At 40.0% G+C, this 26,204-nt stretch overlaps 1 protein-coding gene across 7 annotated transcripts in view; it reads right to left on the bottom strand.

Annotated features, from left to right (window-relative positions):
* CD96 (CD96 molecule) overlaps nt 1–22,633 on the bottom strand; it is a 97,564-nt gene extending 74,931 nt beyond the window's left edge. For 2 of the 7 annotated variants that reach the window (XM_053220821.1, XM_027077686.2), the window contains exons 1-3: nt 22,281–22,627; nt 19,723–20,076; nt 1,990–2,114 (exon numbers count right to left, since the gene is read on the bottom strand). In XM_053220821.1, coding sequence (XP_053076796.1) covers nt 1,990–2,114; nt 19,723–20,076; nt 22,281–22,341 — 540 coding nt within the window. In that variant the 5' untranslated portion in view covers nt 22,342–22,627. Of the gene's footprint in view, nt 1–1,989; nt 2,115–19,722; nt 20,077–22,280 lie in introns of all 7 variants that reach the window. The other 5 variants (XM_053220822.1, XM_053220823.1, XM_053220820.1 and 2 more) reach the window with 4 other exon arrangements.
* Nucleotides 22,634–26,204: the final 3,571 nt, after the last annotated feature.

The raw sequence follows: 26,204 nt of genomic DNA, 5'->3' as shown, positions 1-26,204 counted from the left end.
GATTTCTTCAAATCAAAAAGATCCCTCAAGTTGTCTGCATCATGGTGCATCCTTCAAAGTGACAGCATGGCTTGAGGTTCTAGAAGTTTAAGATTGCCTCGCTGTGTGACCTTAGGTGCCCTCTCTCTGTCCCTCATTTATCCTGAAGGTCCTGGCAGGATGCAGAGATAAGGTCTGCATAGTCTTCTTCATTTCTTTGAAGGAAACTGCTAGATAGAAGTTGTCTTCTCAGTTATCTGGTGATTGGTACGTAATGAGCTGCTCATCAACCATTTGAACAGCCAGCGTGAATTTAGTGACCATCAGTTTAATAGGAGTCCAATGAATAGGACTATGAGGGGAAGGGACAAAGAGAAACAGATGCGTTCAATTATTTATTCTCTATTGAGGGACTGTGTTCTAAGTACTAATTAGATGCTACGGAGTTTTGAAATGAGGGGCACAGCTTTTTGCTCTGGAGAAGCTCAGTTGACACTTGCTTGGAAAAACAGATGACCCACACTTTAGGTAAGATAAGAACACTATAGGATCAACTTACTCGCCAGCATAAATCTCTACAGTCAAGCTTTGTTAAAGTATATTATTATTGATTGCGATTAAACTTGATTGTTCCCATTGATAGTGAATTTGTGATAATTACAGTGGAATTCTTGCCCACTGGCGGGAAACAGGAATAGCGCAAGCAAGGTGTAGATAGTATACTTCCATTGCTGTAACGTTTAGTATAGCCAGTTCCTGCCCTCTTGAGACCATTTCCACTTTTCAACTTTTTTCTGCGATTGTTTGTTAACAATTGAATTCTACTAATGATATGTGTAATGGTAGGAAGACTTGCATTTTAGAAACCAAACCTTATAAAGGGAGGAAAAAAGTGTTTGCTGATGGATGACAAAGAGACGCTGTAGCTGTCAGAAGAGTTTGAGAAAGTTATTTCCGAACATTTTTTTCTTTTCATCCTGACTATTCAAAAAATATCTGGACAGTGAAAGCTCATCCGTAGTTTGCATTTTGAGGCCTCCTTGCAAGTCTATTATTTTGGGTTTGGCACATCCTCAGAGAAATCTTTGTATAGGAAGGGTCTAGTTTCCAAGATAGTCCATAAAAATTTAGGTAACTTATAATATGCATTATCATTTATGCAGATACAGTATTTTATAAATTGTATCAGCCATTACATCCATGGAGATCTAGGAGTTCTGCAAAAATTTTTAAAACCTGTGTTTGATGACAATCTAAAAATTAATCATATTCTGGATCATCTAAAGAAATACCCGATTAGGTGATTCTCAAAACTGTGTTTATGGTTATCTTTATTTTATTTTTTGTGTGTATTTATTTTTGAGAAAGAGTATGATTGGGGAGGGGCAGAGAGACGCATGCGCATGCACACCCACACCCACACCCACACAGAGGATCCAAGCAGGCTTTCTGACAGCAGAAAGCCCGATGGGGGGTTCGAACTCATGAACCATGAGATCATGACCTGAGCTGATGCTCAACCGACTGAGCCACCCAGGTACCCCTTCTGCCTATATCTTATAAGCATTAGAGTTTGGCTTTCCCGATCTAAAGAAATGCTGTGTATTCCCCAGGAAGCAGCAGCAAGGGTTCTAGGAAAAGGGGTTTCTCCCTCTGTACGTGTTGTTTATAAAACAAGTATTTGTGAGAATGGGTTTCTGCTGGATGTGGCTCCTCTCCAGGGCACCATCATACTCTTTCCTCTCTGTAATCATGGTTTGGTATATAGCTTGAAATAGAAACTAACCTTTAGGAACTAATTTTTAAATTACTGTATTCATAGACCTGGAGGCTTGCTGAGTTAGAAGGAATCTTATGCCCTCCCTTCCCCCCCCCGCCAGTCCCCACCTTCCACATAATGCCTGCTTTTCCTCCTGTGTGCTTCCTTCCCTATTATTACTTGTTATTCATTTTTATTTCATTAATATTTAAAGATCATTGCAGTTATTCACTGAAAAGGGCAACACTTACCACCAACCATGCAAAGGTGAACTCAGACGAAATTTCTGAGGAGATATTTTGAAAGCATGGTATTTCCAGAGTCTGATTTATCTGTACTTCTATTAAATGGCTGCTTCTCCGTTCATCCTGTGTAACTATAACAAAACATAGGTGGCAAAGACATGAACATGCGATTGGTTTCTGAAATGCTTTTTTATGAGAGAAACAGGAACAGTTTTACTATAGAGATTTATCCACCCTCAGGGCACACCTATGACAAGGCAAAACCCCACTAAGGTCCTCATTGTCTAAAAGGCAAAATAGAACCACTGAGAGTCACTGAAAATTTGTAGGAAACTACTCTTAAAGGATCCAACTCACAATCTGAAATGTTCCTCTGCTTTAGCCCCAAAGTTTGTGCTTTAGGTTTCAGATCATACTTTCTTGATCAGTCAGAATGTAAAACTTTATAACCTAACCTCGAACTGTCTTTTTAAACATCCGAATAGATTTAATTTTTTTAAGAGATGTTTTCGATCCATGGCAAAATGGAGTGAAAAGTACAGAGTTCCCATTGTCCCCCATGCGTGCACAATGTTCCCAGCTATTAGCACCCTTAACCACAGTGGTACATTTGCGACAACTGATAAAACTACATTGAGATATCATGATCACCCCCAAGTCTATAGTTTACTTACATTAGAATTCACTCTTGGAGTTGTACATTCTATGGGTTTTGATGACTGTCTAATGACAAGTTTTTACCATAGTAGTGTCACACAGAATAGTTTCACTGCCCTAAAATTCCTCTGTGCTCCACCTATTGGTCCCTCCTTCCTGCCAAACTCTGACATCCACTGATCTTTTTACCGCCTTCATGTCTAGCTGTCCTTTTAGACCTTATAAACCTTCCTCCAAAGAGAGGATGATATAGAAAAATACACAAGGAAACTCTAAAGAAGCATTGTTAATGGATTTTCATTTTTAATGTAATTTGAGATAAATGTCAGTTTCATAGCCTCTCTTTGGGAAAGTGTAGACACATTTGTAACTAAACTACAGTAAGATCAAAAAACAATTGATAAATGGAAAGAACTCTATCATACTAATATCCTGAAAATCTTATTGTTTCCATGTCTATACAAATCTTGTTTATATGTATATGTTTTCTCATACTTTGCAATCCTCTTAACTAATAAACGTTACTTAAAATGTTTTGCATGATTGTATTTTTACTTCAAATGTTTTGCATGATTCTTAAACAATTTGTAGCTAAAATTTTCAGAGACTTTATGTCATTCTGTCACTTATATACAACATCATTTGTTTTGTCATTTCCAACACATTGGATCGCGTGTTCTTTCAGTGTGGGGTTTTAGTTTAAACTATTATAATCTATATAGCAAGGATCATCCTTATACTAATAGCTTTCCCCTGACCACTCAGCTTCTTAAAATAAATTCCCAGAAGTATAATTAATGGATCATGGGGTATGAGCACTCTCATTATTATCAACAGCCTATTTTTTTTTAAGTGGGGTATTTCTCAGTTTGGAATGTTATGTCTACCCTTAGAACGCGGTGATATTCCAATCTCTCAGCAATAGTAGCTGTCCTCTTTACTGATAATTCTTTCCTTCTCCCTTCCTAAACTGAAACCTGGCCTTCCCATTAGGGCACAACTTCCTTGTATCATTCTCAAATAGTGGTTGTTTATTTTCTTGTACCCTTATTTCTTCAAGATTAGGAGATGGGATCGCTGCTGTCCTTGTTCTTCATCACTGCTTCCAAACATTATTCCAACTCCATAATTAAAAAAAAAAAAAGCCTGTCCTTTATGGTGAAAACAATTTAGCTATAACACTACTTCCAAATGGATTTATTTGTATACCACCACCAAAATTGCTTGCCAGGATTGCACATCATTACTACTATTTAATTTTATTCTTAAAATTACTATAAATGTTTTTTTTCTGTAATTGTTGTACTTACATAAATTTATTTTAAACAGAGAGTGAACTAGGCACTAATATCTAATTTAGAACTAGGCACTAATACTAATGAAATTCACTTGATATGTTAGTTATATTTTAATGTGCATTACCCAAATATATAAGTATTAAACTTTTGTGAAGTTCATCCAGATTCTGGGAAGTTGGCAATGCAACTGACCTAACTTTTTTAGTATTCCTGAAGCTGCCTATAAAAACAGACAAGGTAACTAGAGTAGCAAACGTAAAAACATACAGGCTGTATCTATAGGGACACCAATTAACAACATATTCCCATTAACAGGTGGGGACAAATCACTGAACCACTGTGGTATCAGCAACTGAGCAGAAAGAAACAGAGGAAAATTGACTGGGCTTCTGATGCCCCTCAGAACTAGGGAATTCCCCTCCAAAAGCAACAGATAATCACTAGAAAGACATGTGGACTAATCTGAGAATAACAGCAGAAATGGAGAAAGGGGCTTGCAGGCATTAGATTACCCATGCCTTCGAGGGAAACAAGGAAAAGCTTGTCAGCACCGGGACAGAGGGTGCTTTTCAGACATATCCCTCCACTGAGAAGAATCCCCTGGGAGTAGAATCCAAATTAAACCGGACAGGTCCAATAGGAGAAAGCAAACAGGCAATTTAGATAAAAGTGAGGGATAGGAGGAGAGGAAGTGTATCTCAGAAAGTACAATGGAATATTATTTCCCTTGAAAATAACAGAAGATATGGCTCTAGAGACACTGAACACCCCAGAAAAGCTAGCCTGGCCCACCCTTCCATGGAAAAAATCAGCATGCATTTACCTTAAGCGTGAGCAATAGGAAAAGGATGGGATAGAATCACAGGTAAAGATACTACAAAAAAAGAGAGAAAAGGGAACAAAAGAACATCCCCACAACAATGAGAGCATATAAGACAAAGATAAATTCAAAATAAATAAAAACTATACCTTAATAATTGAAAATGAGATAAAAGAGGTAATAAAAGTGATATGAGCTGTGAAAAATTTTAGCCAGACTGGTAAATGAATCAACTGGAGAGAAGGAAGCATAGCAGAGATAGGTGAGAGAATTCAGGAAAGAGCTGGAAATAACTTATTTTAGAAGTTAAGAGCAAACCACAAGAAAAACAAGGGCATATTAGCCCAAAAGCTAATGCAGTGAAAGAAAGTTAAAAATTGAATAAAGGGTGAGGCGACTGGGTGGCTCAGTCAGTTAGGCATCCGGCTTCGGCTCAGGTCATGATCTTGTGGTTTGTGAGTTTGACCCCTGCGTTGGGCTCTGTGCTAACAGCTCAGAGCCTGGAGCCTGCTTCGGATTCTGTGTCTCCTCTCTCTGACCCTCCCATGCTCATGCTCTTCTCTCTCTGTCTCTCAAATAAACATTAAATTTTTTTTTTAATTGAATAAAGGGAAATTTTAAAGTAAATTAATAAATAATACATTTTAAAATAAAAGAAAAAAGATAAGCAAAGAAGATTAAAAGCATGTATAATAGAAGACACTGAATGACATAAGCAGTAGGCAGACAAAAATACTAAAAAATTATAATTCAAGTATAATCTCTTAAAGCATAATGATTAGAAAATACATATTGAAAGATTATACTGCACAAGTAGGAAAATAGGCTCATAATAGACATTAAGCACATTATTCTAATGGTATTTTTTAAAAGTCAGTTATGGGGAAAGAAAATAGGATTATTATTAGCTTCTGACAGCAACTCTTTATGCCAGAAAATAATGTAGCACCATACTCAATATACTCAAGGAAAGAAAATGTGAGCTAAGGATTTTATATTCAGCAAAATTAGCCTTTTAACATAAAGACTACATAAAACCTGTTGATGCCACGTGTAAGAACTCAGGGAATATTGCTCCCATGATCACTTCCTGCGGATTCTCCAATAGAATACACTTTGGACTCAAGAGGCATTTACATAAAAGCTGGGGTGACTTGAATCTATGTCTACGTTTAGCACTAAAAACAAATCATTGCTATAAGGAAGAGAGCAGTAATGCATATATATATTTTAAAGCAAAGAAAAGGTAAGTATCAAAAATGGGGCAAGGCTTGGATTGAGGTTCTGGTGGCTGAAAACATGTATAAGACTGAGCATATGTATTAAAACCACCATTTCAGGACCAAAGGAAAACATGCCATTGAGACGCATTTCTTCTTGCTAGAAGTTCAGTAAAAATAGCAGGAGTCTTTAGCCTTCTTGCCTGGGGATCCTTCTATCCCCTTGCCCAGCATGGCCAGTGAGAAAGTAATTTTCGCATTTTGGAGTTGGCTACAACAAACAGCAGCTTTTCTTCCAGAAGGGGCAGACTTAAGTTAGGTCTGAGCGTAAAGGTCGTACGCTTTGTTAGTTAACAGGCACACACCTGGTAGGAAACAGAGAAAAACTGCAGCTTGGTTAGCTTGGGTTTGCAAATTCCATTTGGGGTGGGTGGTAGCCCAGAGAGACATTTAACATGGAGATTCTGGAAATTAGGGAGTCATAGAAGAGCTGAAAGCAGTTGTCTACCCATCCTGGGCTGCCTGGGAAAATGCACAGGTGAGTGAAGAGACTTCAGAGAGCCTACTGGAAAATAAAAGCCAAAGGAGACCCCATTACTATCTGCAACTTTGAATGCACCCTGTAACCACCCCTCTGCCCCTACCCAACATTTATATGTACAAGTGGAAGCCTGGTGGGCTGGAGGAATTTGAGCACAATTTTTGTCAAATTCATTGATGGACCAACCAAAGGACTTTGTCAATGCAAGGCAACTCTGTGGAAACCAAACTAAAGGCATAAGAATTATAATAAAAACTTGAGCAGGGATATCAAGAGGAAACCGATTTTATAATTTAAATATGGATAGTTACCAAAATTAAAAAAAAAAACTTAAAAAACTTCACCAGATATGGAGTTCTCCCATTATTATTATTATTATTACTTTAACGTATAGTTTTCAACAAAAAAGAAGACACATGAAGAAAAAAGAAAAGTGTGATCTCTATTCAGGAAAAAACAGCTGGTTGAAACTGATTCTGAATAGGTAGTACATTGGATTTAACAGACATTAAAGCAGCTCTTATAAGTATGCTCGTAGGATTAAAACAAAATATGATGAAAATGAGTCAATAAATAGGGAATCTTAGTGGAGAAATAGAAAACTACCAAATGAACCAAATAATTATTCCAGAGTTGAAATGTCAATAACAAAAATGATGAAAATTTTACTTGGGATTCTCAACAGCCAATTTGAGATGGCAGAAGAAAGAATCCGTATATTTGAGAGGCACCTGGGTGGCTCAGTTGGTTAAGTGTCCAACTCCTGACCTCGGTTCAGGTCATGATCTTGCAGTTCATGGGTTTGAGCCCCACATCTGGTTCTGCGCTGACAGCATGGAGCCTGCTTGGGATTCTGTCTCCCTCTCTCTTCCCCTCCCTCACTTGCTCTCTATCTCTCAGTATAAATAAAAATAAACATAAAAAAATCAGTGTATTTGAATATTGATTAATATCAGTGATCTAATCTGAAGAGCAGAGAGAAGGAGGATTGAAGGAGAACGAGCTTCAGAGCCATAGAGGACAGTAGAAAGTGTCCAATATGTATGCCGCGTGAGTCATAGACAGAGAGATGAAAGAGAGTGGGACAGGACAAATATTTGAAGAAATAATGGCCAAAAACTTCATATTTGACTTAAAAACTTTCCTCCAAATTATCTACACTTTCAGGAACTTTAAAACTCGAAAAAGGTAAACTCAAAGAGACACCCACCTAGGCATATTATACTCAAACCGCTGGAAGCCAGAAACAAAGAGGAAATTATGCAAGCCGCAATTGAAATCACTAAGAAAAACAAAACAAAACAAAACAAAGCTATCGCATGCAGAGACCAATAAAACAATTAATGGCTCACTTCTCACCAGAAACAAAGGAGATCAGAAGACATATTCAAAATGCTGAAAGAAAAAACAGCCCACTAAGAACGCTACATTCAGTGAAATTATCCTTCGAAATTAAAATGGAAAAAAACAAACAAAAAAACACAAGATTCCTTGCAAGTAGATTGTCTTATGTGAAATTCTAAAGTAAGTTCTTTAGGCTGACAGGAAATGATACCAAACAGTAACTTCACTCCATGATGGAATGAAGACCATAGGAAATGGTAAGTATGTATGTGTGTGTGTGTGGGGGGGGGGGGGGAGAGAGAGAGAGAGAGAGAGAGAGAGAGAGAGAGACAGAGCGTGAGCAGCGGAGGGGCAGAGAGAGACGGAGACACAGAATCCGAAGACAGGCTCCAGGCTCTGAGCTGTCAGCACAAAGCCCGACCTGGGGCTCGAACTCACGAACCACGAGATGGTGACCCAAACCAAAGTCAGACACTCACCTGACCAAGCCACCTAGGAGCCCCAGAACATGAAATTTTTTAAACCAGTAATTGTTGCACTGTTCTGTTGGGTTTATCTTCGACAATAATAACAAAAGGAAGAGATAATATTGGAGGAAGTTGCAAAAAGAGAGAAAGCAAGAGAGAAATATAGAAACAGACACAAGAATGACCCTGACATTGAAGTTATCCAACAAGAATATTAAAATAACTCTTTTTAATATATTTAAGAATAAAGAAAAAGATGAAGAAAGTAAATGAAAAGATGGGCAATCTCATCAAAGAATTAAAAATCTACTCAAAACAATAACTAAAATATAGTATCAGAAATTAAGAACTAATTTGATTGGGTTGAAAACTTACTGGACATCACGAAAAATAAGATTTGTGAAATGCAATATAGGTCAATAGAAAATTTCTAAACTGCAGAAAGGAAAAACAGAATAAATAGGAAAAAAGCATTAGAGATATATAAAAGTATAAACTTGGGCACATTTTTTTAATACTAGAAACCTAGCATCACAAATTTAAAATTTTTTTTTCAACGTTTATTTATTTTTGGGACAGAGAGAGACAGAGCATGAACGGGGGAGGGGCAGAGAGAGAGGGAGACACAGAATCGGAAACAGGCTCCAGGCTCTGAGCCATCAGCCCAGAGCCCGACGCGGGGCTCGAACTCACTGACCGCGAGATCGTGACCTGGCTGAAGTCGGACGCTTAACCGACTGCGCCACCCAGGCGCCCCACAAATTTAAATGATAGTAAAAATCCATGCAAGTGTTAGAAGTAACATGAGTGAATTTGTATGTAATATGAGAATGGGGAAACTTTTTCCATAAAAGTAAGAATTAAGCTGATTTGGAAACAATATCACAAGCAAGGAAAGATAGTTGACAAACTCGGAAAATATTTGCAACTTACATCACAAAGGATTAAATAGATTTTATATATGGGACTCTCGTAACAAAAATAAGGATAATAATGGGCTGGAATTCATCAATATGTTTAAATTCATATGAATTCGTAATACTTAACACAGAATACTTCTTGGTCACCTTGTAAGAATGCTAGTGAACCAACTCATTTATAAATCTGATAAATAAAAGGAAAGAATCAAGTATCCTGCATTTCTGATACAATCTGTACATCCAATAAACAGCTGACTCGTGAGCGGAAATTTCTCTATAAGAAGACTTCATCCAGGGGCACCTGGGTGGCTCAGTCGGTTAAGCGTCCGACTTCAGCCAGGTCACGATCTTGCGGTCCCTGGGTTCGAGCCCCGCGTCGGGCTCTGTGCTGACAGCCTGGAGCCTGTTTCAGATTCTGTGTCTCCCTCTCTCTTTGACCCTCCCCCGTTCATGCTCTGTCTCTCTCTGTCTCCAAAATAAATAAACGTTAAAAAAAAAAAAGAAGACTTCATCCAAAAAATGAAAGAAGGATAGGATTAGAGCATCACTATTTATCAACCCATAATGAATTAATGGATCTAGGCAATACTTATCAGTGGCTGTTAACATCACACAACTAGACATTATGTGCTTCTGATGTAACTGTGCAACATCATCTATAAAGTTTTTGTGCCAAAAACAAAAAATAAAAACACAAATAGTGTGATCAAATCTCTATACCTAACTAGTGAAAGAGGGACATGGAGATACCATGGGTCATAAGAGTAAAATCCAGGCTGTGGGTAATTTTACAGGATAAAGAGTCAAATTTACTTAACAAATATATTGGAAAAGAAAAATAAGAAATATAAAATAATCTTCAGATTAAAAGACGTTTTTCAAATGATTCCCAGTACTTTATGTGATTTATGTGAATCCTAATTTAAACAACCAAAATGTAAAAATAACAACTATGAGGCCAACTGGATATTTAATGGTCTTAAGAACTTACTAGTTATTTTTAATTCTGGTAGTGGTATCATGGCTTTATTTTATATATATGTGTGTGTGTGTGTGTGTGTGTGTATATATATATATATATATATATATATATATATATATATATAACAACATATATATCTTTTAAAGACTCATTCTAAAATAAGATTTTGGGGCACCTGGGTGGCTCAGTTGGTTGAGCATCCGACTCTTGATTCTGGCTCAGGTCATGATCTCACAGTTCTTAGGTTCAAGCCCCACGTCAGGCTCTGCACTGAAAGCATGGAGCCTGCTTGGAATTCTCTTTCTCCCTCTTTCTGTGCCCCTCCCTCTCTCTCCCTCTCTCAAAATAAATAAATAAACATTAAAAAAATAAATAAATACTATACCTTGGATTTTCCTTAATCTGGGAGGTGGCAGTTGCTAAGGGTTTAAATGAAACAAGATTGTCTGTGAGTTAATAATTGTTGAAGTTGCATGTTCAGTCCATGGGAACTCATTATACTATTCTATATAATTTTGCATGTTTGAAATTTTCCACAATTAGAAGTTTTAACATTTTTTGATGAGTCATCTGAAATCATCGTGAGTACTGCCAGCTACATATAACACACTTTGAGAAAAACTAATCCCTCTTTCTCCAAATTCACTGCTATTATCCTCTAATTCAGGAAATGTAAAACTGTGGCCTGTGGGCTGAATCTGGTGGCTGTTTTTGTAAATAAAGTTCTACTAGAACACGGCCAGGCCCATTTACTCACGTATTGTCTATAGGTGCTGTCATGCTATGGCAGAGTTGAACAGTTCTGACGGGGCTATAGGGACAAAGCCTACAATATTTACTATCTGGTCCTTCAAGCTTGTCAACACCCACTCAAATGTCCCAATCATCATCCATTATTCCTTGAAGATGCTGGTATCTGGATTGCAATACCCTTAGCCAGCCTAACCCCCTATATAATCCTGAGTGGTTTCAGTTACAGTGCCGTTGTCCTATCCGTTACCTGGCCTCTCAGTCCTGCCACTGCTCCCTCCGCTGTCCCTACTCCACTTGTGCCATCCACTCCCCTGATCACATCTGGACCTTCTCTGCCATACATACTTGCTCCACCTACAAACTCACTAAGTCAAACTTACAAACACCCCTGCTAGTCGTTTTGTGCAACCAACTTCATCTCAACTGTTCTCTCTCCTCATTGAGTCTTTTAATGAATTGATCTCTACTTTCTCCCAATCCATCAGCTTTATTTCATTTCCCTCATTGTTGAGCTAAAATTCTATAGCCCATAATTTCAGCAATATTCTTGCTAATATCCCAAATCCCTTGGTTCGTCTCCCTTCACCACTAATATACAGGAAATCCAACAATAGTGAATTACTACTATCTACTTTTTTTTTAATGTTTACTTGTTTATTTATGTTAAAAATTTTTTAACGTTAACATTTACTTATTTTTGAGACAGAGCGAGACAGAGTGGGGGAGGGGCAGAGAGAGAGAGGGAGACACAGAATCGGAAGCAGGCTCCAGGCTCTGAGCTGTCAGCCCCGAGCCCGACACGGGGGTTCAAACTCATGAACCACGAGATCACGACCTGAGCCGAAGTCAGCTGCTTAACCGACTGAGCCACCCGGGCACCCCAGTTACTCATTTATTTTAACAGAGAGAGATAGAGTGCTCACACAAGCAGGGGAGGGGCAGAGAGAGAGAGAGAGAGAAAGAGAGAGAGAGAGAATCCTAAGTAGGCTCCATGCTGTTACGACTCAGGGGCTCACACCCATGAACTGCAAGATCATGACCTGAGCTGAAATCAAGAGTCAGATGCTTAACCAACTGAGCCACCCAGGTACCCCTCCCCAACGATCTACTGTTTAATGCCCAGACCCAAGCAGCCAAACACTTGTCTTCACTACAATTTGTTACCATATTCAACTGGATGTTCAACCCTGACCAAAAATCCAAATACATTCACCTTGTGAACTCATTTTCCCTCTGTTCATAGATGGTATTTCAAACTCTCTCCAATCTCTTTCTGAAGCCTCCTCCCTCTCTCTACCTGAAGGTGACTTTGTTTCCTATTTTAGAGAAAATAGACGAGGGCAACGCCCTCCTCAAATGCACTTATCCCAATTTCCTTCCCTGCTGTTACAGTTTTTAAAACCGGTCCCTTTTTCCAATTTCTGGGTAGCTGTAGTACTGCTATTATAAATCCCACTGCCCCTATATTCTCCGAAACCTTAGTTTACTTATTGTACTTGCTCTGCGGTGTATTTAGCTACTCTCTTTCAACTTTGACTGGGCTTTGAAGCTTAGTCAAGCATCTTGCATTAATTAAAACCACCACCACTAACGCCACAACGCCAATGACAACCCTCATTTGGGCACGCATGGCCTTCTTCTGATCACTAACAAACTTCTTACAAGTTATGTCAACATTTGTTGTCTCCGCCTCTTTGCCTCCTACTCACTCCTCTGCTCCCCACAGCCTGACTTCCATCTCTCTTCCATGCCACAAAAACAGCTTCCGTTAAGGTGATCAATACCATCCTGTTCCTAAATACGATCCAATAACCACGCTGTCCTCTCAGAAACGTCAGAATTGACAGCTACTCCCTTCATGAAATGTTATCATTCTCGGTTTTTGTGAGCCAACTCCTCTCCTGATTTTACTGCTGCCTCTTCAGCCATTCTTCCGGAACCTTTAAAGATGTATCTTTCTCCATCTCTCGCTGTGGACTCTGCTGAAGGGCCGCATTGCTTTTCTCCCTCGAATTTCTCTGCCTAAATGATTTCTTTCATTCCCCAAACTTCAGTTAGCACACACTCATATGCCTCACCAGTTTGTATCTTCAACTTAAACCTCTCTTCTAGAACAGGAATTCTATCTATCTATCTATCTATCTATCTATCTATCTATCATCTATTTCCTCGAGATTTCCTGAATGTGTCAACTTCATGTCTAACTCAACATGTACAAAATCAAACTCAAAGCAATCTCTGCACAATCTGATTGTCTTCTAGTTTTTCCTAACACAGTGAGTAATTCCCCCATTTTTTCTGTTCCACATACTTGAAACAAGAAGCATCTCCTGACATTGCTTTTTATTCCTCATTCCACATGTACCATCCAACACCAAATCCTGTGGGGTGAATATCCTAAACTTACTTCTTTTTTTTTTTTAATGTGTTTTTTAAAAAAATGTTTACTTATTTTGAGAGAGAGAGAGCAAGGGGGGCAGGGACAGAGAGGGAGGGAGAGAGAGAGTCCCAAGCAGGCTCCACACTATCAGCACTGGGCTCAGCCCACACTGGGCTCAACCTCATGAACGGGGCTCAACAATATCTGAACTGAGCAGATATCGAGCAAGAATTGGACACTTAACTGACTGAGCCATCCAGGCGCCCCTCCTAAATATACTTCTAATTTGAACATTCCTCCCCATGTACCTCACTGCCACTCTACTCAATTACTAGCATCTCTCACTTAGATTTCTGCCCTGTCTTTTAACTGATCTACATTATCCTCTGTATCTTTTTTCAATAAATTCTCTATACGTTTGCCACAATTAAAAAAAGAAAATCAAAACCACCATCTGTCAGTTAGTTTCCACAGCTCTTAGGATAAAGATAAAACCTGACTGGACCTCTCAATCTCTCTAGCCTCATCTTCAACTGCTTCCCTTTCAATCCCTATGCTCAAGACATAATACCTTTTAAAATCTCCCACAATTGCGCTATCTCCTTACTACCAGAGTCTTTATACATCCCATTTTCTGTAAAGCTGTGTTCCCCACATTGACCTGGTTAACTATGGCTCAAGCATCACTTCCCCAGGAAACCCTTCTTGATTTTCCTATTATATCCTCTCAAAACACTACTTTCTTACTGCAAGAACACTTCTCACTGTTGCAATTTGACATTTTTTGGCTTATTTGGCTATTTTTTGTCTCTTCCCATTGAACTTCATGATTCCTGATGACAGTCATGTCTGTATTGTATTCCTGGTGCCTAGCACCTCAAGTACATACAATATTTGTTGGATAAAGATTGAATACAAGAATTTAAGAAGAGTCAGCATTCAAGTTCAAGAACAAACTATGCTATAAAAACAGACACACAGGGGCACCTGGGTGGCTCAGTCGGTTAAGCGTCCGACTCTTAGTTTCGGCACAGGTCAAGATCTCAGAGTTTTGTGAGTTTAAGCCCTCCAGTCCAGCTTTGTGCTCACAGCATGGAGCCTGCTTGGGATTCTCTCTCCCTCTCTCCCCGCCCCTTCCCTACTTGTGCTTTCTCTCTCAGAATAAATAAGCAAATTTCAAAGAAACTTTAAGACGGACACATAGATCAATGAAACAGAGACCCTAAAATTAAACTCACATATATTATCAATTAACTTATAATAATATTATTATGAAAAGATCCAAGAACACACAATGGGGAAAGGACAGTCTCCTTAATAAATAATATTGGGAAAGCTGGATAGTTGCAGATAGAAGAAAGAAACTGCACACCTGTCTTAAACCATACATAAAGATCAAATCAAATGGACTAATTACTTGAACATAAGACCCCAAACCATAACACTCCTAGAAGAAGACATAGGGGCAATGGTTTTTTTGGCCTTGGCAATGATTTTTTAGATTGGACACCAAAAGCAAAGGCAAAAAAAGCAACAATAAACAATGGGACTGCATCAACCTAAAAAGCTTCTTAACAGAAAAGAAAAATATCAATAAAATGAAAAGGCAATGTATGGAATGGGAGAAGATATTTATAAATCACGTTATCTGATAAGGGATTAATATCTAAAATATAAAAAAAAAAAACTCACACAACTCAACAACAACTAAACAAATAATCCAATTTAAAAATGGCCAGAGAAATTGAATAGACATTTTTCCAAATAAGATATCCAAGTGTCCCAAAGGCAAGGAAAAAATGCCCAACATCATTTTTTCATGTTGGGCATCCCCAAGCATCAGGGAAATGCCAGTAAAAACCACAATAAGATACCATCTCACACCTGTTAAAATGGCTATTACCAAAAAGATAACAAATATTAGAAAGGATATGCAGAAAAGGGAGCACTTGTACATTGTTGGTGGAAATGTAAAATTTTTGCAGCCACTCTGGAAAACAGTATGGAAGCTCCTCAGAACACTAAAAATAGAACTACCCTATGATCCAGCATTTCCACTTCTGGGTATATTTCTAAAGGAAATAAAATCATTATCTTAAAAAGATATACACATCTTCATGTTCATTGCAGCACTATTTTCAATAGCTAACACATAGAAACAGCCCAAGTGGGTCCTGATGGTTGAATGGATTAAGAAAATATTCTAATGTACAAGGAAATATCATTCATGCGTAAAAAAAAAAAAAAAAGAAGGAAATCCTGCCATCTGTGACAACATGGATGGACGTTGAGGGCATTATACTATGCAGACAAAGAAAGACAAATACTGTATAATTTCATTTATATGTGGAATCTTCAAAAACAGAACAAAATGAACTTATAGATACAGAGGACAGATTGGTGGTTGCTAAAGGCAGGGAGTGGGGGCGAAATAGGTGAAGGTGGTCAAAAGGTACAAACTTCCAGTTATAAGATAAATAAATTCTGGGGGTATAATGTACAGCATGGTGACTACAGTTAATAATAATGTACCATATGTTTGAAACTTGCTAAGAGAGTAAATCTTAAAAGTTCTCATCACGGGAAAAATACATTCGACTGTGTGAGGTGATAGATATTAACTACACTTATTGTGATGATCATTTCACTATACACATATATAGATAGCTACATAGATCTATCTATCTATATATCAAATCATCATGCCGGGGCACCTGGGTGGCTCAGTCGGTTGAGCGCCTGACTTCCGTTCAGGTCCTGATCTCGCAGTTCGTGGGTTCAAGCCCTGCGTCAGGCTCTGTGCTGACAGCTCAGAACCTGGAGCCTGCTTCAGATTCTGTGTCTCCCCCTGTCTGTCCCTCCCATGCTCATGCTCTGTCTCTCTCTGTCTCTCAGTAATAAATAAACGTTAAAAAATTTTTTAAAATCATGTCATACACCTGAAACCAATACAATGTCTTATGTCAATTATAGTTCAGTAAAACTGGAAAAAAAACATCAGAGAACAAATTATGGACAAGGTAGTTAGACTCAGAGTATTAAGATTATATTATCAAGATATTATATTCATTTACTGACAACAGAATAGAATATTTCTCTTATTAGATTCTATGTATTTCTTTTCCCACTCCTCCTCCTCCTTCTATTATCACTACTTCTTCTCCTCCTACTGTTTTCAGTCACAACATCAACAGCCCTCTAAGGCTTTTGTAGTGATCTGGAAAATTAAAATCATGTTGCACTTTGATAACAGAGCCCAGCAACTTCACATTTTAAAACACATCAAGCTCATACAATCTCAGGCACTGTGGGTCCAGCTGCATTCAAACTAGGAAACCTGGATTACTACAACCCAGGGCTTAACTCAGAAAACTGCATTTCTTGGAGTAACTTGAAAGCTCACCTTGAAGAAAACCCTTGCAAGTGAAAGTGAAAAAGAAGCAAATGCTGAAAGGTTTATTACATTTCTATCCTTGTCCACAGCCTCGGAGCACTAACTCACACCAAGGAACAAAATCTTTTGACAAGAGAACAGAATCCCTTCTGGCAACCCCCACCCTCCGCCCCCGCCCCGGGAACATAGGGACAGAATTTAGGCATATACTGTTTTGTGAACAGACAGGGCTCAGAACGGCTCAGAGCACAACGGAAAGGAAACAAGAGGTCCCAACTGCCTGTGGTCCCTCAGATTTTCATATTTAGATTCTTACCACTTCAATTCAGCTTTGTTCACAAGCTTCGTAAGTGTTTTCACGTCGCGTGTGCTTTGCTTACCCAACTAGCTTGCAAACATCTCACAGGGATGTATGAGGGAAATGGCACAAATGGGAGAAGAAGTGAGTGAAGACCAAAGGAATAAAGGGGGAAAAGGTGTGTCATTGGGTGGGGACTTGACAGGGCTTTCGAAAGGCAACGGCTTCATCTGAGTTAAGTGTCTGCCCCTTTGCGCTCTACCAGGCTTACATTTTTGGTCACTCTGTAATGAAGGATGGTTTTTCCTGTTCTGTTTTGCTCTTTTGTATGTTGCCCGCTTTGTACTCAATACACAGTAGCAGAACTATTTCTCTAACATGGAGGCCATTTTTCTTTTTCATCTGGTCCAGCTGACCAACAGCAAAGTTATCATCTGGGATACTTCCAACCACAAAGAATGTAGACATGGCTTCTGCCTCTCCTGAGAGTTTCAGTTTTTAGTAGCTGCAAACTTAGTTTCTTTGAATTGCCCTTTATTTCAAGGAATACACTTTCCTTAAAGGCAACACCACTCTCCTTTCTGGATAACATACTACCTCTTCTCCAGTGCTGTCCTCATGATGAGGACATGTCCCCATATGACTTACTTCCTATAGGGTACATCAATCCATTGAGAATCAAGCCAATTCTCAATGGAGTAGACATTAGACCCACAGAGATGCAATAGTACAGTTCACAGATTTAGGCAAAAGGTACAAAATCTTAATCTAAAGCCAAGGTCAATGTGTACTTGGGCTAATGTATGTTCAATGTTCGGCTGGGTTCCAAATTAGACAAATGCAAGAAGAGAGGGAGTAGGACCCATTACAAATAAGAACTGATAGAGTTCACTCATTATCATTATTACTCTTCTTAATGATGAAAACTACCCTTTACCAAACTCTTCCAGTCTGGCAGGAAGTATGCTAAGTGCTTTACAGATGACCCCATTTAATCATCAAAATAATGGTACCTGTGAAGGAGGTACTATAACCATTCATGTTTCTTCTACAATAGAACAAAAGCTTAGAGACTTGAATAACTTGACAAAGATGATACTTCTAATAAATGACAGAGCCAACATTCAAATCCAGGCTACCTGACTTCAAGGTATGGGCAGGTAGGCACTGTTCTACACAGGTCTCCTTGTTTCTCTTCATTCAACTCCACCCCACCCCGTCCCCAGTTGAACTCAAGTATTTCTTTTTTCCTGGACAACAGCACTAGGAACAGGGCATTGTAAAGTAGTGGCAGAGGAGCTCCACGTCTACAGGTGGACTGTTCTAATACCACCTTATCTCCTGATAAGGAAGAAGAGGAAGTGATGGGGGTAATAAATCCCTCCCTGCTGCCTGTCCTGGGCAGTTCCATGCCTCTTTTAGCACAGCCTTCAGGAGTTAATTTTTGTTGCTTTTTTCTTATATTATCAGGCCACTTTGCCCCTGAGTTAAAAACACTTCATTTCCAGCGCATGTTCCATTTGTTGGCTTTCATTTTCATTCTTTTCCATTAGTATAAATGGAAACCATTTACTATAGGACCAACTAATTTAGGGGTAGGCAATATTATCATCATTTTCCAGATGGGTTCAGAGAATGGACATGACAGTCCCCAGGTGAAATTTATTTCTGGCCAGAAAGGAGCTAGAACTTAAGCTTAGGATTCCTGCCTCCAAACGCAGCCCCCTAAAGCAAGTATGTGTGAATGCTACATGTGCAGCCGCCGCCTTTGTGCCTTTACCTACCCTATACTAAATATATCATATATCCAAAGCACCTTGCATAGTTTCCCCCACAAACCTCCTCGGCTCCCTTTCCCTTCAGTGAGTGGCAACCTCCCCCCCAGATGTCACCCTAAATTTTTCTCTCTCCCTCACTCATACTGCCCTCACTTTTATGCCCAAAGCACACAATTTGTTGTTTCTATGTCTACCCAAACTATCACTCTGTCTCCTCTGGGCCACGAGGACGGTCTCCTAGTTCACTCCCACCTTTCCCTTCTGGCCCACCTTCACCCCATTCTTATACTGAAGCCAGCAAAATCTTTTATGACCCAAGTATAGCCAGGCTATAAATGTCATGCCATCCTTTTGTTGTGAATACTTCAATGTCTTCCTATGGCTCTTAGATAAAAATCAAACCTTTGAAACATTGCTGACAAGATCTGACACGATCTGGTCCTTGCCATATCTCCCACCTCATTTCTTAACCTCTGCACTGCAGTCCTGCTGGCATTTTCCCATTTCTTTAAACACTATAAAGTCCCTTACACAAGCTGTAAGGGATCACTCAAAAACCTCCACATCCTAAATGGTGTTAATGTCCACTCCTTCCTCAGACTTCAGAGCTCAGGTGTTGTTTTCTGAGGGTCAGTTTCCCTGCCGTTATTACGTGCTCTTTCACAAGACCATTGTAGTCCTTACCACTTATCACTGTTGCAATTTTACTTTTGTTTGTGGAATTATTTAGTTAATTCCTGTCTTCCTTTCCAAGCAATACCCCTTTCTGTTCAACTTCTGTGAACTTAGCACCACGTTTAGCATGTGGTTGGCTCAGAATACACACCTGTTGAATGAATGAGAGCTGAGTGAAAGCATGGGATTCTTTCCCTCCCAGTTATGCTTACCATTTGTCTGAATGAGCAGGTTGTAGATTTTAGTCCGAACACCCTCTGGAAACAAAGTAAAGCTACACTCATACTTCCCGGTGAATGAAGAGGACACGTTCTTTAAGTGCAGGGTCCATTTTGACACATTTCTGGGAGTTTTTGTGAAAGTCACCAGTGATTCACAGGGACTGTCATTGGCACAGTGCAAGCCATATTGGGGATGATAAAGAGCAATCAGGTCCAACTTGTCAGTGACCTTGGACCATTGCATCTGTACCAACAAGTCTTTCTTCCATGTTTGGCAGGTCAAGTTGACATCCGAGCCAGGGAAAGCATAGATGTCTTCTTCATTGGATGCTTTTCCCCATACTCCTGAAAAGGGAACATGAGCCATCAGTTTGCGTGATTCATGTGGAATGACTCTTATTTAAAAAGCTTGGTCACTTCAGTGAGGTGAGCAACTGAGGAATTTTTTTCTCTGGTTGCCTTAGGTAGAGGAGAGAGCTTGTGCGTGACCCTGACAGTAAAGCAGAGACTCAATGCAAATGAGGAGGCATTTGATTAAAGACGCTAGGGGAATATTGATCTCTTTGTCTGTTGGTCTGTCCAAAGAATAATTTAAGTTCTCTACCTGCAAATAAAATTAAGCCTATTTAGAACCTGAAGCCCACCAGCAAACATTATGACAGCTATCTTTGCAATGACTCTAATGGGCTGGTTTTGTTTTGTTTTGGTTTTGGTTGGTTTGATGAATCAACAGCTGCATATAACACACAAATAATATTTTCTGAAACTGAAAACATAACTGACACGTGTGTAGCTGTTTTAAAAATGTATGTTCTCCAGGGGTGCCTGGGTGGCTCGGTCGGTTAAGCGTCCGACTTCGGCTCAGGTCATGATCTCACGGTCCGTGAGTTCGAGCCCCGCGTCGGGCTCTCTGCTGACAGCTCAGAGCCTGGAGCCTGTTTCCGATTCTGTGTCTCCCTCTCTCTCTGACCCTCCCCCGTTCATGCTCTGTCTCTCTCTGTCTCAAAAATAAATAAACATTTAAAAAATAAAATAAAATAAAAATAAAAAATAAAAATAAAAATAAAAATGTATGTTCTCAAGAGGCTTTTAAATAGACTATTTAATCCTTCTCACATACCAAAGAATGATGTTGTTAACCCTCTACCAAAGACGAAACTGAGGCGCAAGATGAGTAAGTGCTTTGCTTAAAGTCACACCTCACAGTAAAAGACCCTGAATTTGGTTGCCTAGAGTCTGTGCTCTTTCTGTAACCTTCATAACCTCCAAACTGCCTCCCAAATTGGTTGAGAAGACTAAGAAATTTGACATTCAATATATGAAGATCAAAAGGACCTTTATTTTCCTGCAGTTGGGGCTCCTGAGGGGAGAAAGAGAGAAAATACCTCAGGGTGTCCACTAAAGATAAACTATGGTCAGGATCATCAATAATCAACACTTTGAAATACTAGACATAAAAGAAGAAGATTCTCTCCCATCAGCTCTCTGACCACATGGTATAAGGCACTTAAAATATGTTAAGCATTGAGCCTTTGACATGCCTTCAATAGTGGAGGCCTCCGTTTTAGTGTTAATGGAACACTGTTACAGGAATGATATACTATTATGACAAGTCCCACTGAAGCTCACAAAGGAAAAAGATAAAAAGATGACAAGCAACGGAGAAGAAACAAGGCTCTCTAAGGTACTTGACAAATGGGAATTATTACACTTTTATGGATTCAAAAGTTTGGGTAGGACAGAGGTTAGTACAGTTTAATGTCATTCCCTGTAAGCTCTCTTTTGCCTGATAATACGACTCTGATCCTATCCACAGCACTGTATTCCAAAGTCTCCTTTGATTTAGAAATTCTTCTTAGGATCTTCGTTGCGATATCTGTAAAGCACAGTTAATTCTTAAGACACTCAAGCTCACTATAATACTCCCATGCTATGGAATGCAGAACTAATCTTTCCTCGTGTTTTTTTTTTTTTTTTTTTAAATAGGCCCTGAAGACATGGGTTCCCACTGTCATAAGGACCCTCCTTTGTCTTCTGGGTCCTTACCTACACATGCTGCATTAAAATTCAACATATGTTCAACTCCCAAAGACGTTAGCTATTTGGAGGAGTAATGCTTGTTCCATACAAAAGAAACAGGATCCTTGAGAGAGAAAGATGAGCGAGGATCTCAGAGCACTGATGGCTTTGTGATTTTTTTTAGTATTCTGGAGTTGTTCTCACTACCATTTGGAGAGCATTTCATTTCCAAGAAGCACAATTTCCCAGTTACTCCAGAGGTCTTCTTCGGAAGGAAATGGGTGAAAATGTCTCAGAGCAGTGACACAAACTACTCATTCCCTTCTCGTTTTTAGTGTTCGTTAGTAATCATTTCTGGACTCTTAACATCTCTGCGAAAGCTGCCACTTAAATATGTAACTGAAAACCTTAGCAACGATCTGCCTTCAGTGATCAATGTCAGCCGCAGTCGCACGCATTTTAAATGAACAGAGGCCCCACTCACCCCGAAAGCAGCCGATCTGACAAGAAAGGACAAGTGGAAGCCTTACCCCTGACAAAATGTATCTGGATGATGGAACAGACAGCACAATATGTCCATTTTTTCTCCATCGTCTCCTGAAGGCCTCACGCCAGCATCTCCACGATCACAGAAGTCAATCGATGCCTTGAAGCAAACTCCAGCTACCCTGTTTGTGCAGAAAAACCCCAAACCTGCTGCACGCCTGGGTCTGTTTATCACTTGGCAAGACCCCAGGAAATGAAACGTAGACAGGAAAGTAATGTGGTTCAGAGCTAAGTATAACCTTCAATAGAACAATGTTGAAATTGTTCTCTAAAATTTTGTGTATCACCTTCGTTAAAAGACTTCTCAGGATCCAAAGATTCTCTCCTTCAGGATCTCTGCGTCAGTCAAGCTGCTTCTAAAATCCAAACAAAGGAAATCATGCAGAGCGACTCATAATGTGCTTTTTATACATTTCTTTTCAAGAGCACAAAGTCATTTAACAAATGTGAGCTTAGTGTCTTTCATATCCATTTTTCTGCTCAATTGTAAATTGTCACCCCTATTTCAGGAAAACCTTCATTTCCTGGGGGGGGGGGGTGTAGAGGAGGGAGGGTTCCTTTTCTACCCCCATCTGGGCGAGGCTGGAGGTCAGGCAGAGAAGCCTCCCACCCAGCTGGCTGGAGGGCTTTTTTGCTGAGAGCAGAAGAACTTGCCCGTGCCTCAGCCAAAAACCAGAGAGAGCAAGGCGGAAACAATCTGAATCCAATGGCAAAGAATCTCCTATCTCAGCCAGCAACCACGCCTGTGATATCTGCCCAGCTGCCTCCATTTACAGAAGACAGACTGGGGTTCAGGGAAGGGTCCTAGTATATGATGACTTCCCTGCCGGATATGATGCCAGATATTGGTTTTCCAGCTGGAGATAAAATAGGCCTTCCAGACTCAAGAAAACATGCATTAGGCTGAGGACTACAGCATAAGGTTGATGAATGAAGAGTAAAAATGAATAAATATATGTGTTTACATATAACCATATGAACAACTGGTGAAATATTCTGTGACTCTAATTTTACTAACACAATAAAGGCATCAGCCAGCAAGCCTGAAGGCAAACAAGAAGGCTGAGCTGTGTTCCTGAGGTGGTTACTCTTTACAGGGAGAGGATACTGGCCAGGTTGTCATCATGTATATTGCCATCGTGTACCGTGACATCATGGTGTACTGATCTACCTTGTATATACCGATCTGTCCCTCTGCAAGGACTTGGGAGTAATATGGATGATGCTAAGATATAAGGCATCACCTCTGCCATTGAGGAGACCAGAATGTAACCGGGGGAACAGAGATGTGCATGTGGTTAAACAAGGGCTACTGTCCGCCCGGATGTCCAGGCTCCCCTCTACACCACCACTGCAAACAGTTGCCATGACAACTGTCATCCGAATTCATCACTACAAAGCTAATGATGTTTCTTGTAAAGGCCAGAGGATGGAGTTACTTATTTCCTAGCCCAGTGCTCCCCAGACCTTTATTCCCACCCCCATCCCCATCTCCACACTTAGTTTCAGGGGTGTGACCTGGAGGGGCGAGGTCAGGTGGTGCTGACAGGGATGTTTTCAGGGAGGCTGCAGACTGCAGAGACTTTGACCGAAAGACAGGACGTATCGCTGCTCTCAGTGCCTTCATGTCCCCCCCTTTACCCCTGGCTTCCTATCTTCCCCTTTACCCCTGGACATTTTTGTAAATAACAGCAATGGACTACAGTGGCAAACATGGGCTAAGAAGATCTGGACCTGCAGGTGGTGTTCCCATTACAAGCCTGGGGAGGGATTTAGGTTATCTCACTCCACCTGTCATATTATCAGGAATGTACCTACATGAAATCAATAAAAATCTAAACTTACTGAATTCTCTAAAAACAATCTGTCCTCTCGAAGCATTTAGTGATCTCCTGTCTCCTATTGCTTTAAACTAAAACACCTTTTCAGGGAAAAAAAAATCCCTCAAATTCAGAAAAAAGGGAAAAGATCACTTATTTTCCAGAGCTAGAGATGGAGTCCTTGCCTCTCACTGGGGTTGGGCTGCCCAAGGCACCCGTGCAGAGGCCGCTGGGCAGACTGGCCCTCTCTGGGTGTCGTTCAGACCTAGACACCTCGGTGGCCCAGAGTCTTCTGATTTGACTAGTTTCCTTTGGGATTCACTCAGGCTCTAAGAGAAGAAAAATTTCAGATGCCCACAGAATGTTAATTGAACGGACGTGGTGTCCTAGGGCTGTGAGACCCAAGCAGCAGCCCCTCCATGACAGTGTGCATGCAGCAGGTGGCAGCAGCGCCCCGCACACGGGCGCCGCTCTCCCAGGTGATGGGAAATGCCCCCACTGCGTTTCAATCCCAGTAATATTTTCTAAAGGCCCATGCAGCATGGGGATAGGCGTTCTCTACACTTAAAAATAACTCTTCAGTGGAAGTCATGAAAATCTCTATTATCCTCCCTGCTCGACCAAATCCCAATTGCACAGCGTTTCTCCTGCCTTAGATGATAGTCTGCTGCTTGTGAAGAGAAAACAGAGGCAGTCAGTTCCACATACAAAAAGAAATCTTGAACTTCTTGAACTTCAGAGGCAAATTCAATTATTTACAAAGAGAAGCAGGGGCACGTATTATTTCTGCTAGAGGCAAGCTGTCATTGTGTGTTTTGAGCAAACTTTTTAAATGCTCCATTTAAACGCCCTCAATGAGAAAAGGACATTTTCAGAAATAGGAAGTTGAGCAAAAGGCACACTTACCTCTGTGGTTTGCATAGAGGTTAGCTCAAATATTACTGATGTGTCTTAGATTTTATTCTTAATTATTATATATAAAAATTAAAATGTAGGCTGTTCTATCTTTGCACATGTTTCTCTCCCAAAATGCTTAGAAAACATGCTGTTTAATGTTTCAAATAATTGAGAAATACTCATTCATTGAGTGCCAACTCTTAAGAGATTACTGAAGAGGCACAGTTTTAAGTGATTTTAAAATGCAAATGATAAAACACAGCTCTTGCTCTTAAGGCATTTGCTATTTTGCTGGAGAGAAACATCTGCGCACACCACAAAGGAGTCAAGAAACATAAGACACAGAACTGAATGAGTAAGTAGCCCAGGATTTTAGGAAAGGAAGAGGAGGGATCAAGTAAGCTAGGAACATTTTAAGTGTGGAAATCTAAAGCTGGCTTCACATTGTAAGGGAGAGTCTGGTGGAAACCACAAGGTAAGTCATTACAAGCAGAGCAAACAGTAGAGCCAACAGTTGGAATTGTTGAAGTTCAAGGCCAACTCTGAGTCAGTTGTGATCATGGAACTGAGGCTTTATTGAGGGGCTTTGGGTCAGACAAAGCTGTCCAAAGAGTGAGATTAGATTATGGAGGCTTTGAATTCTGAGCTATAGATTTTGTTCTTCCTGTTAGAGAGAGTTACAGATTTTTCAAGAGAAGAGTGACATATATAAAGTAACATTTTAGAAAGATGAATCAGGTGGGCTTGTGAATAACAGTAAGGGGGAAAAGAGGGTTAAGAGCTGTTAGGGGTCTTATATTTCCCTAAGCAGTGGAGGGCAAGAGGCTGCTGATTGGTTATGGCAGTGCGACGGGTGGTGGGGGGGTGGAGAGGCGGTGGACATTACAAAGAAAGTGGAAGTAAGGCTTGGTGTCCCATTGAACATGCAATCAAAATCTGCTCTCAAGTTTCATGCATCAGAATGAGGAGAGAAAAAAACAACTCTAATAGATGTAAGGGCTGTAAAACAATGTGAAAGTGTAATGGATTAATTCAATATCCCTGCTGGAAGAGCCACCCTACCCTCGGGGCAGTGGGCAAGGGGTCACTGAACTTTGGACAGAAAGTGAGGGATAGCCTATTAGGGTACAGGTAGAAAGGCCTCTCGCCTTCACGAGAATCAAGTTCCCCCTTTTTGTTTTCACTTGGATT

This window comes from Acinonyx jubatus, chromosome C2 (genome assembly GCF_027475565.1).
Source record: "Acinonyx jubatus isolate Ajub_Pintada_27869175 chromosome C2, VMU_Ajub_asm_v1.0, whole genome shotgun sequence".
NCBI classification, from domain to species: Eukaryota; Metazoa; Chordata; class Mammalia; order Carnivora; family Felidae; genus Acinonyx; species Acinonyx jubatus.
This window is presented reverse-complemented; position numbering and strand designations above follow the sequence as displayed.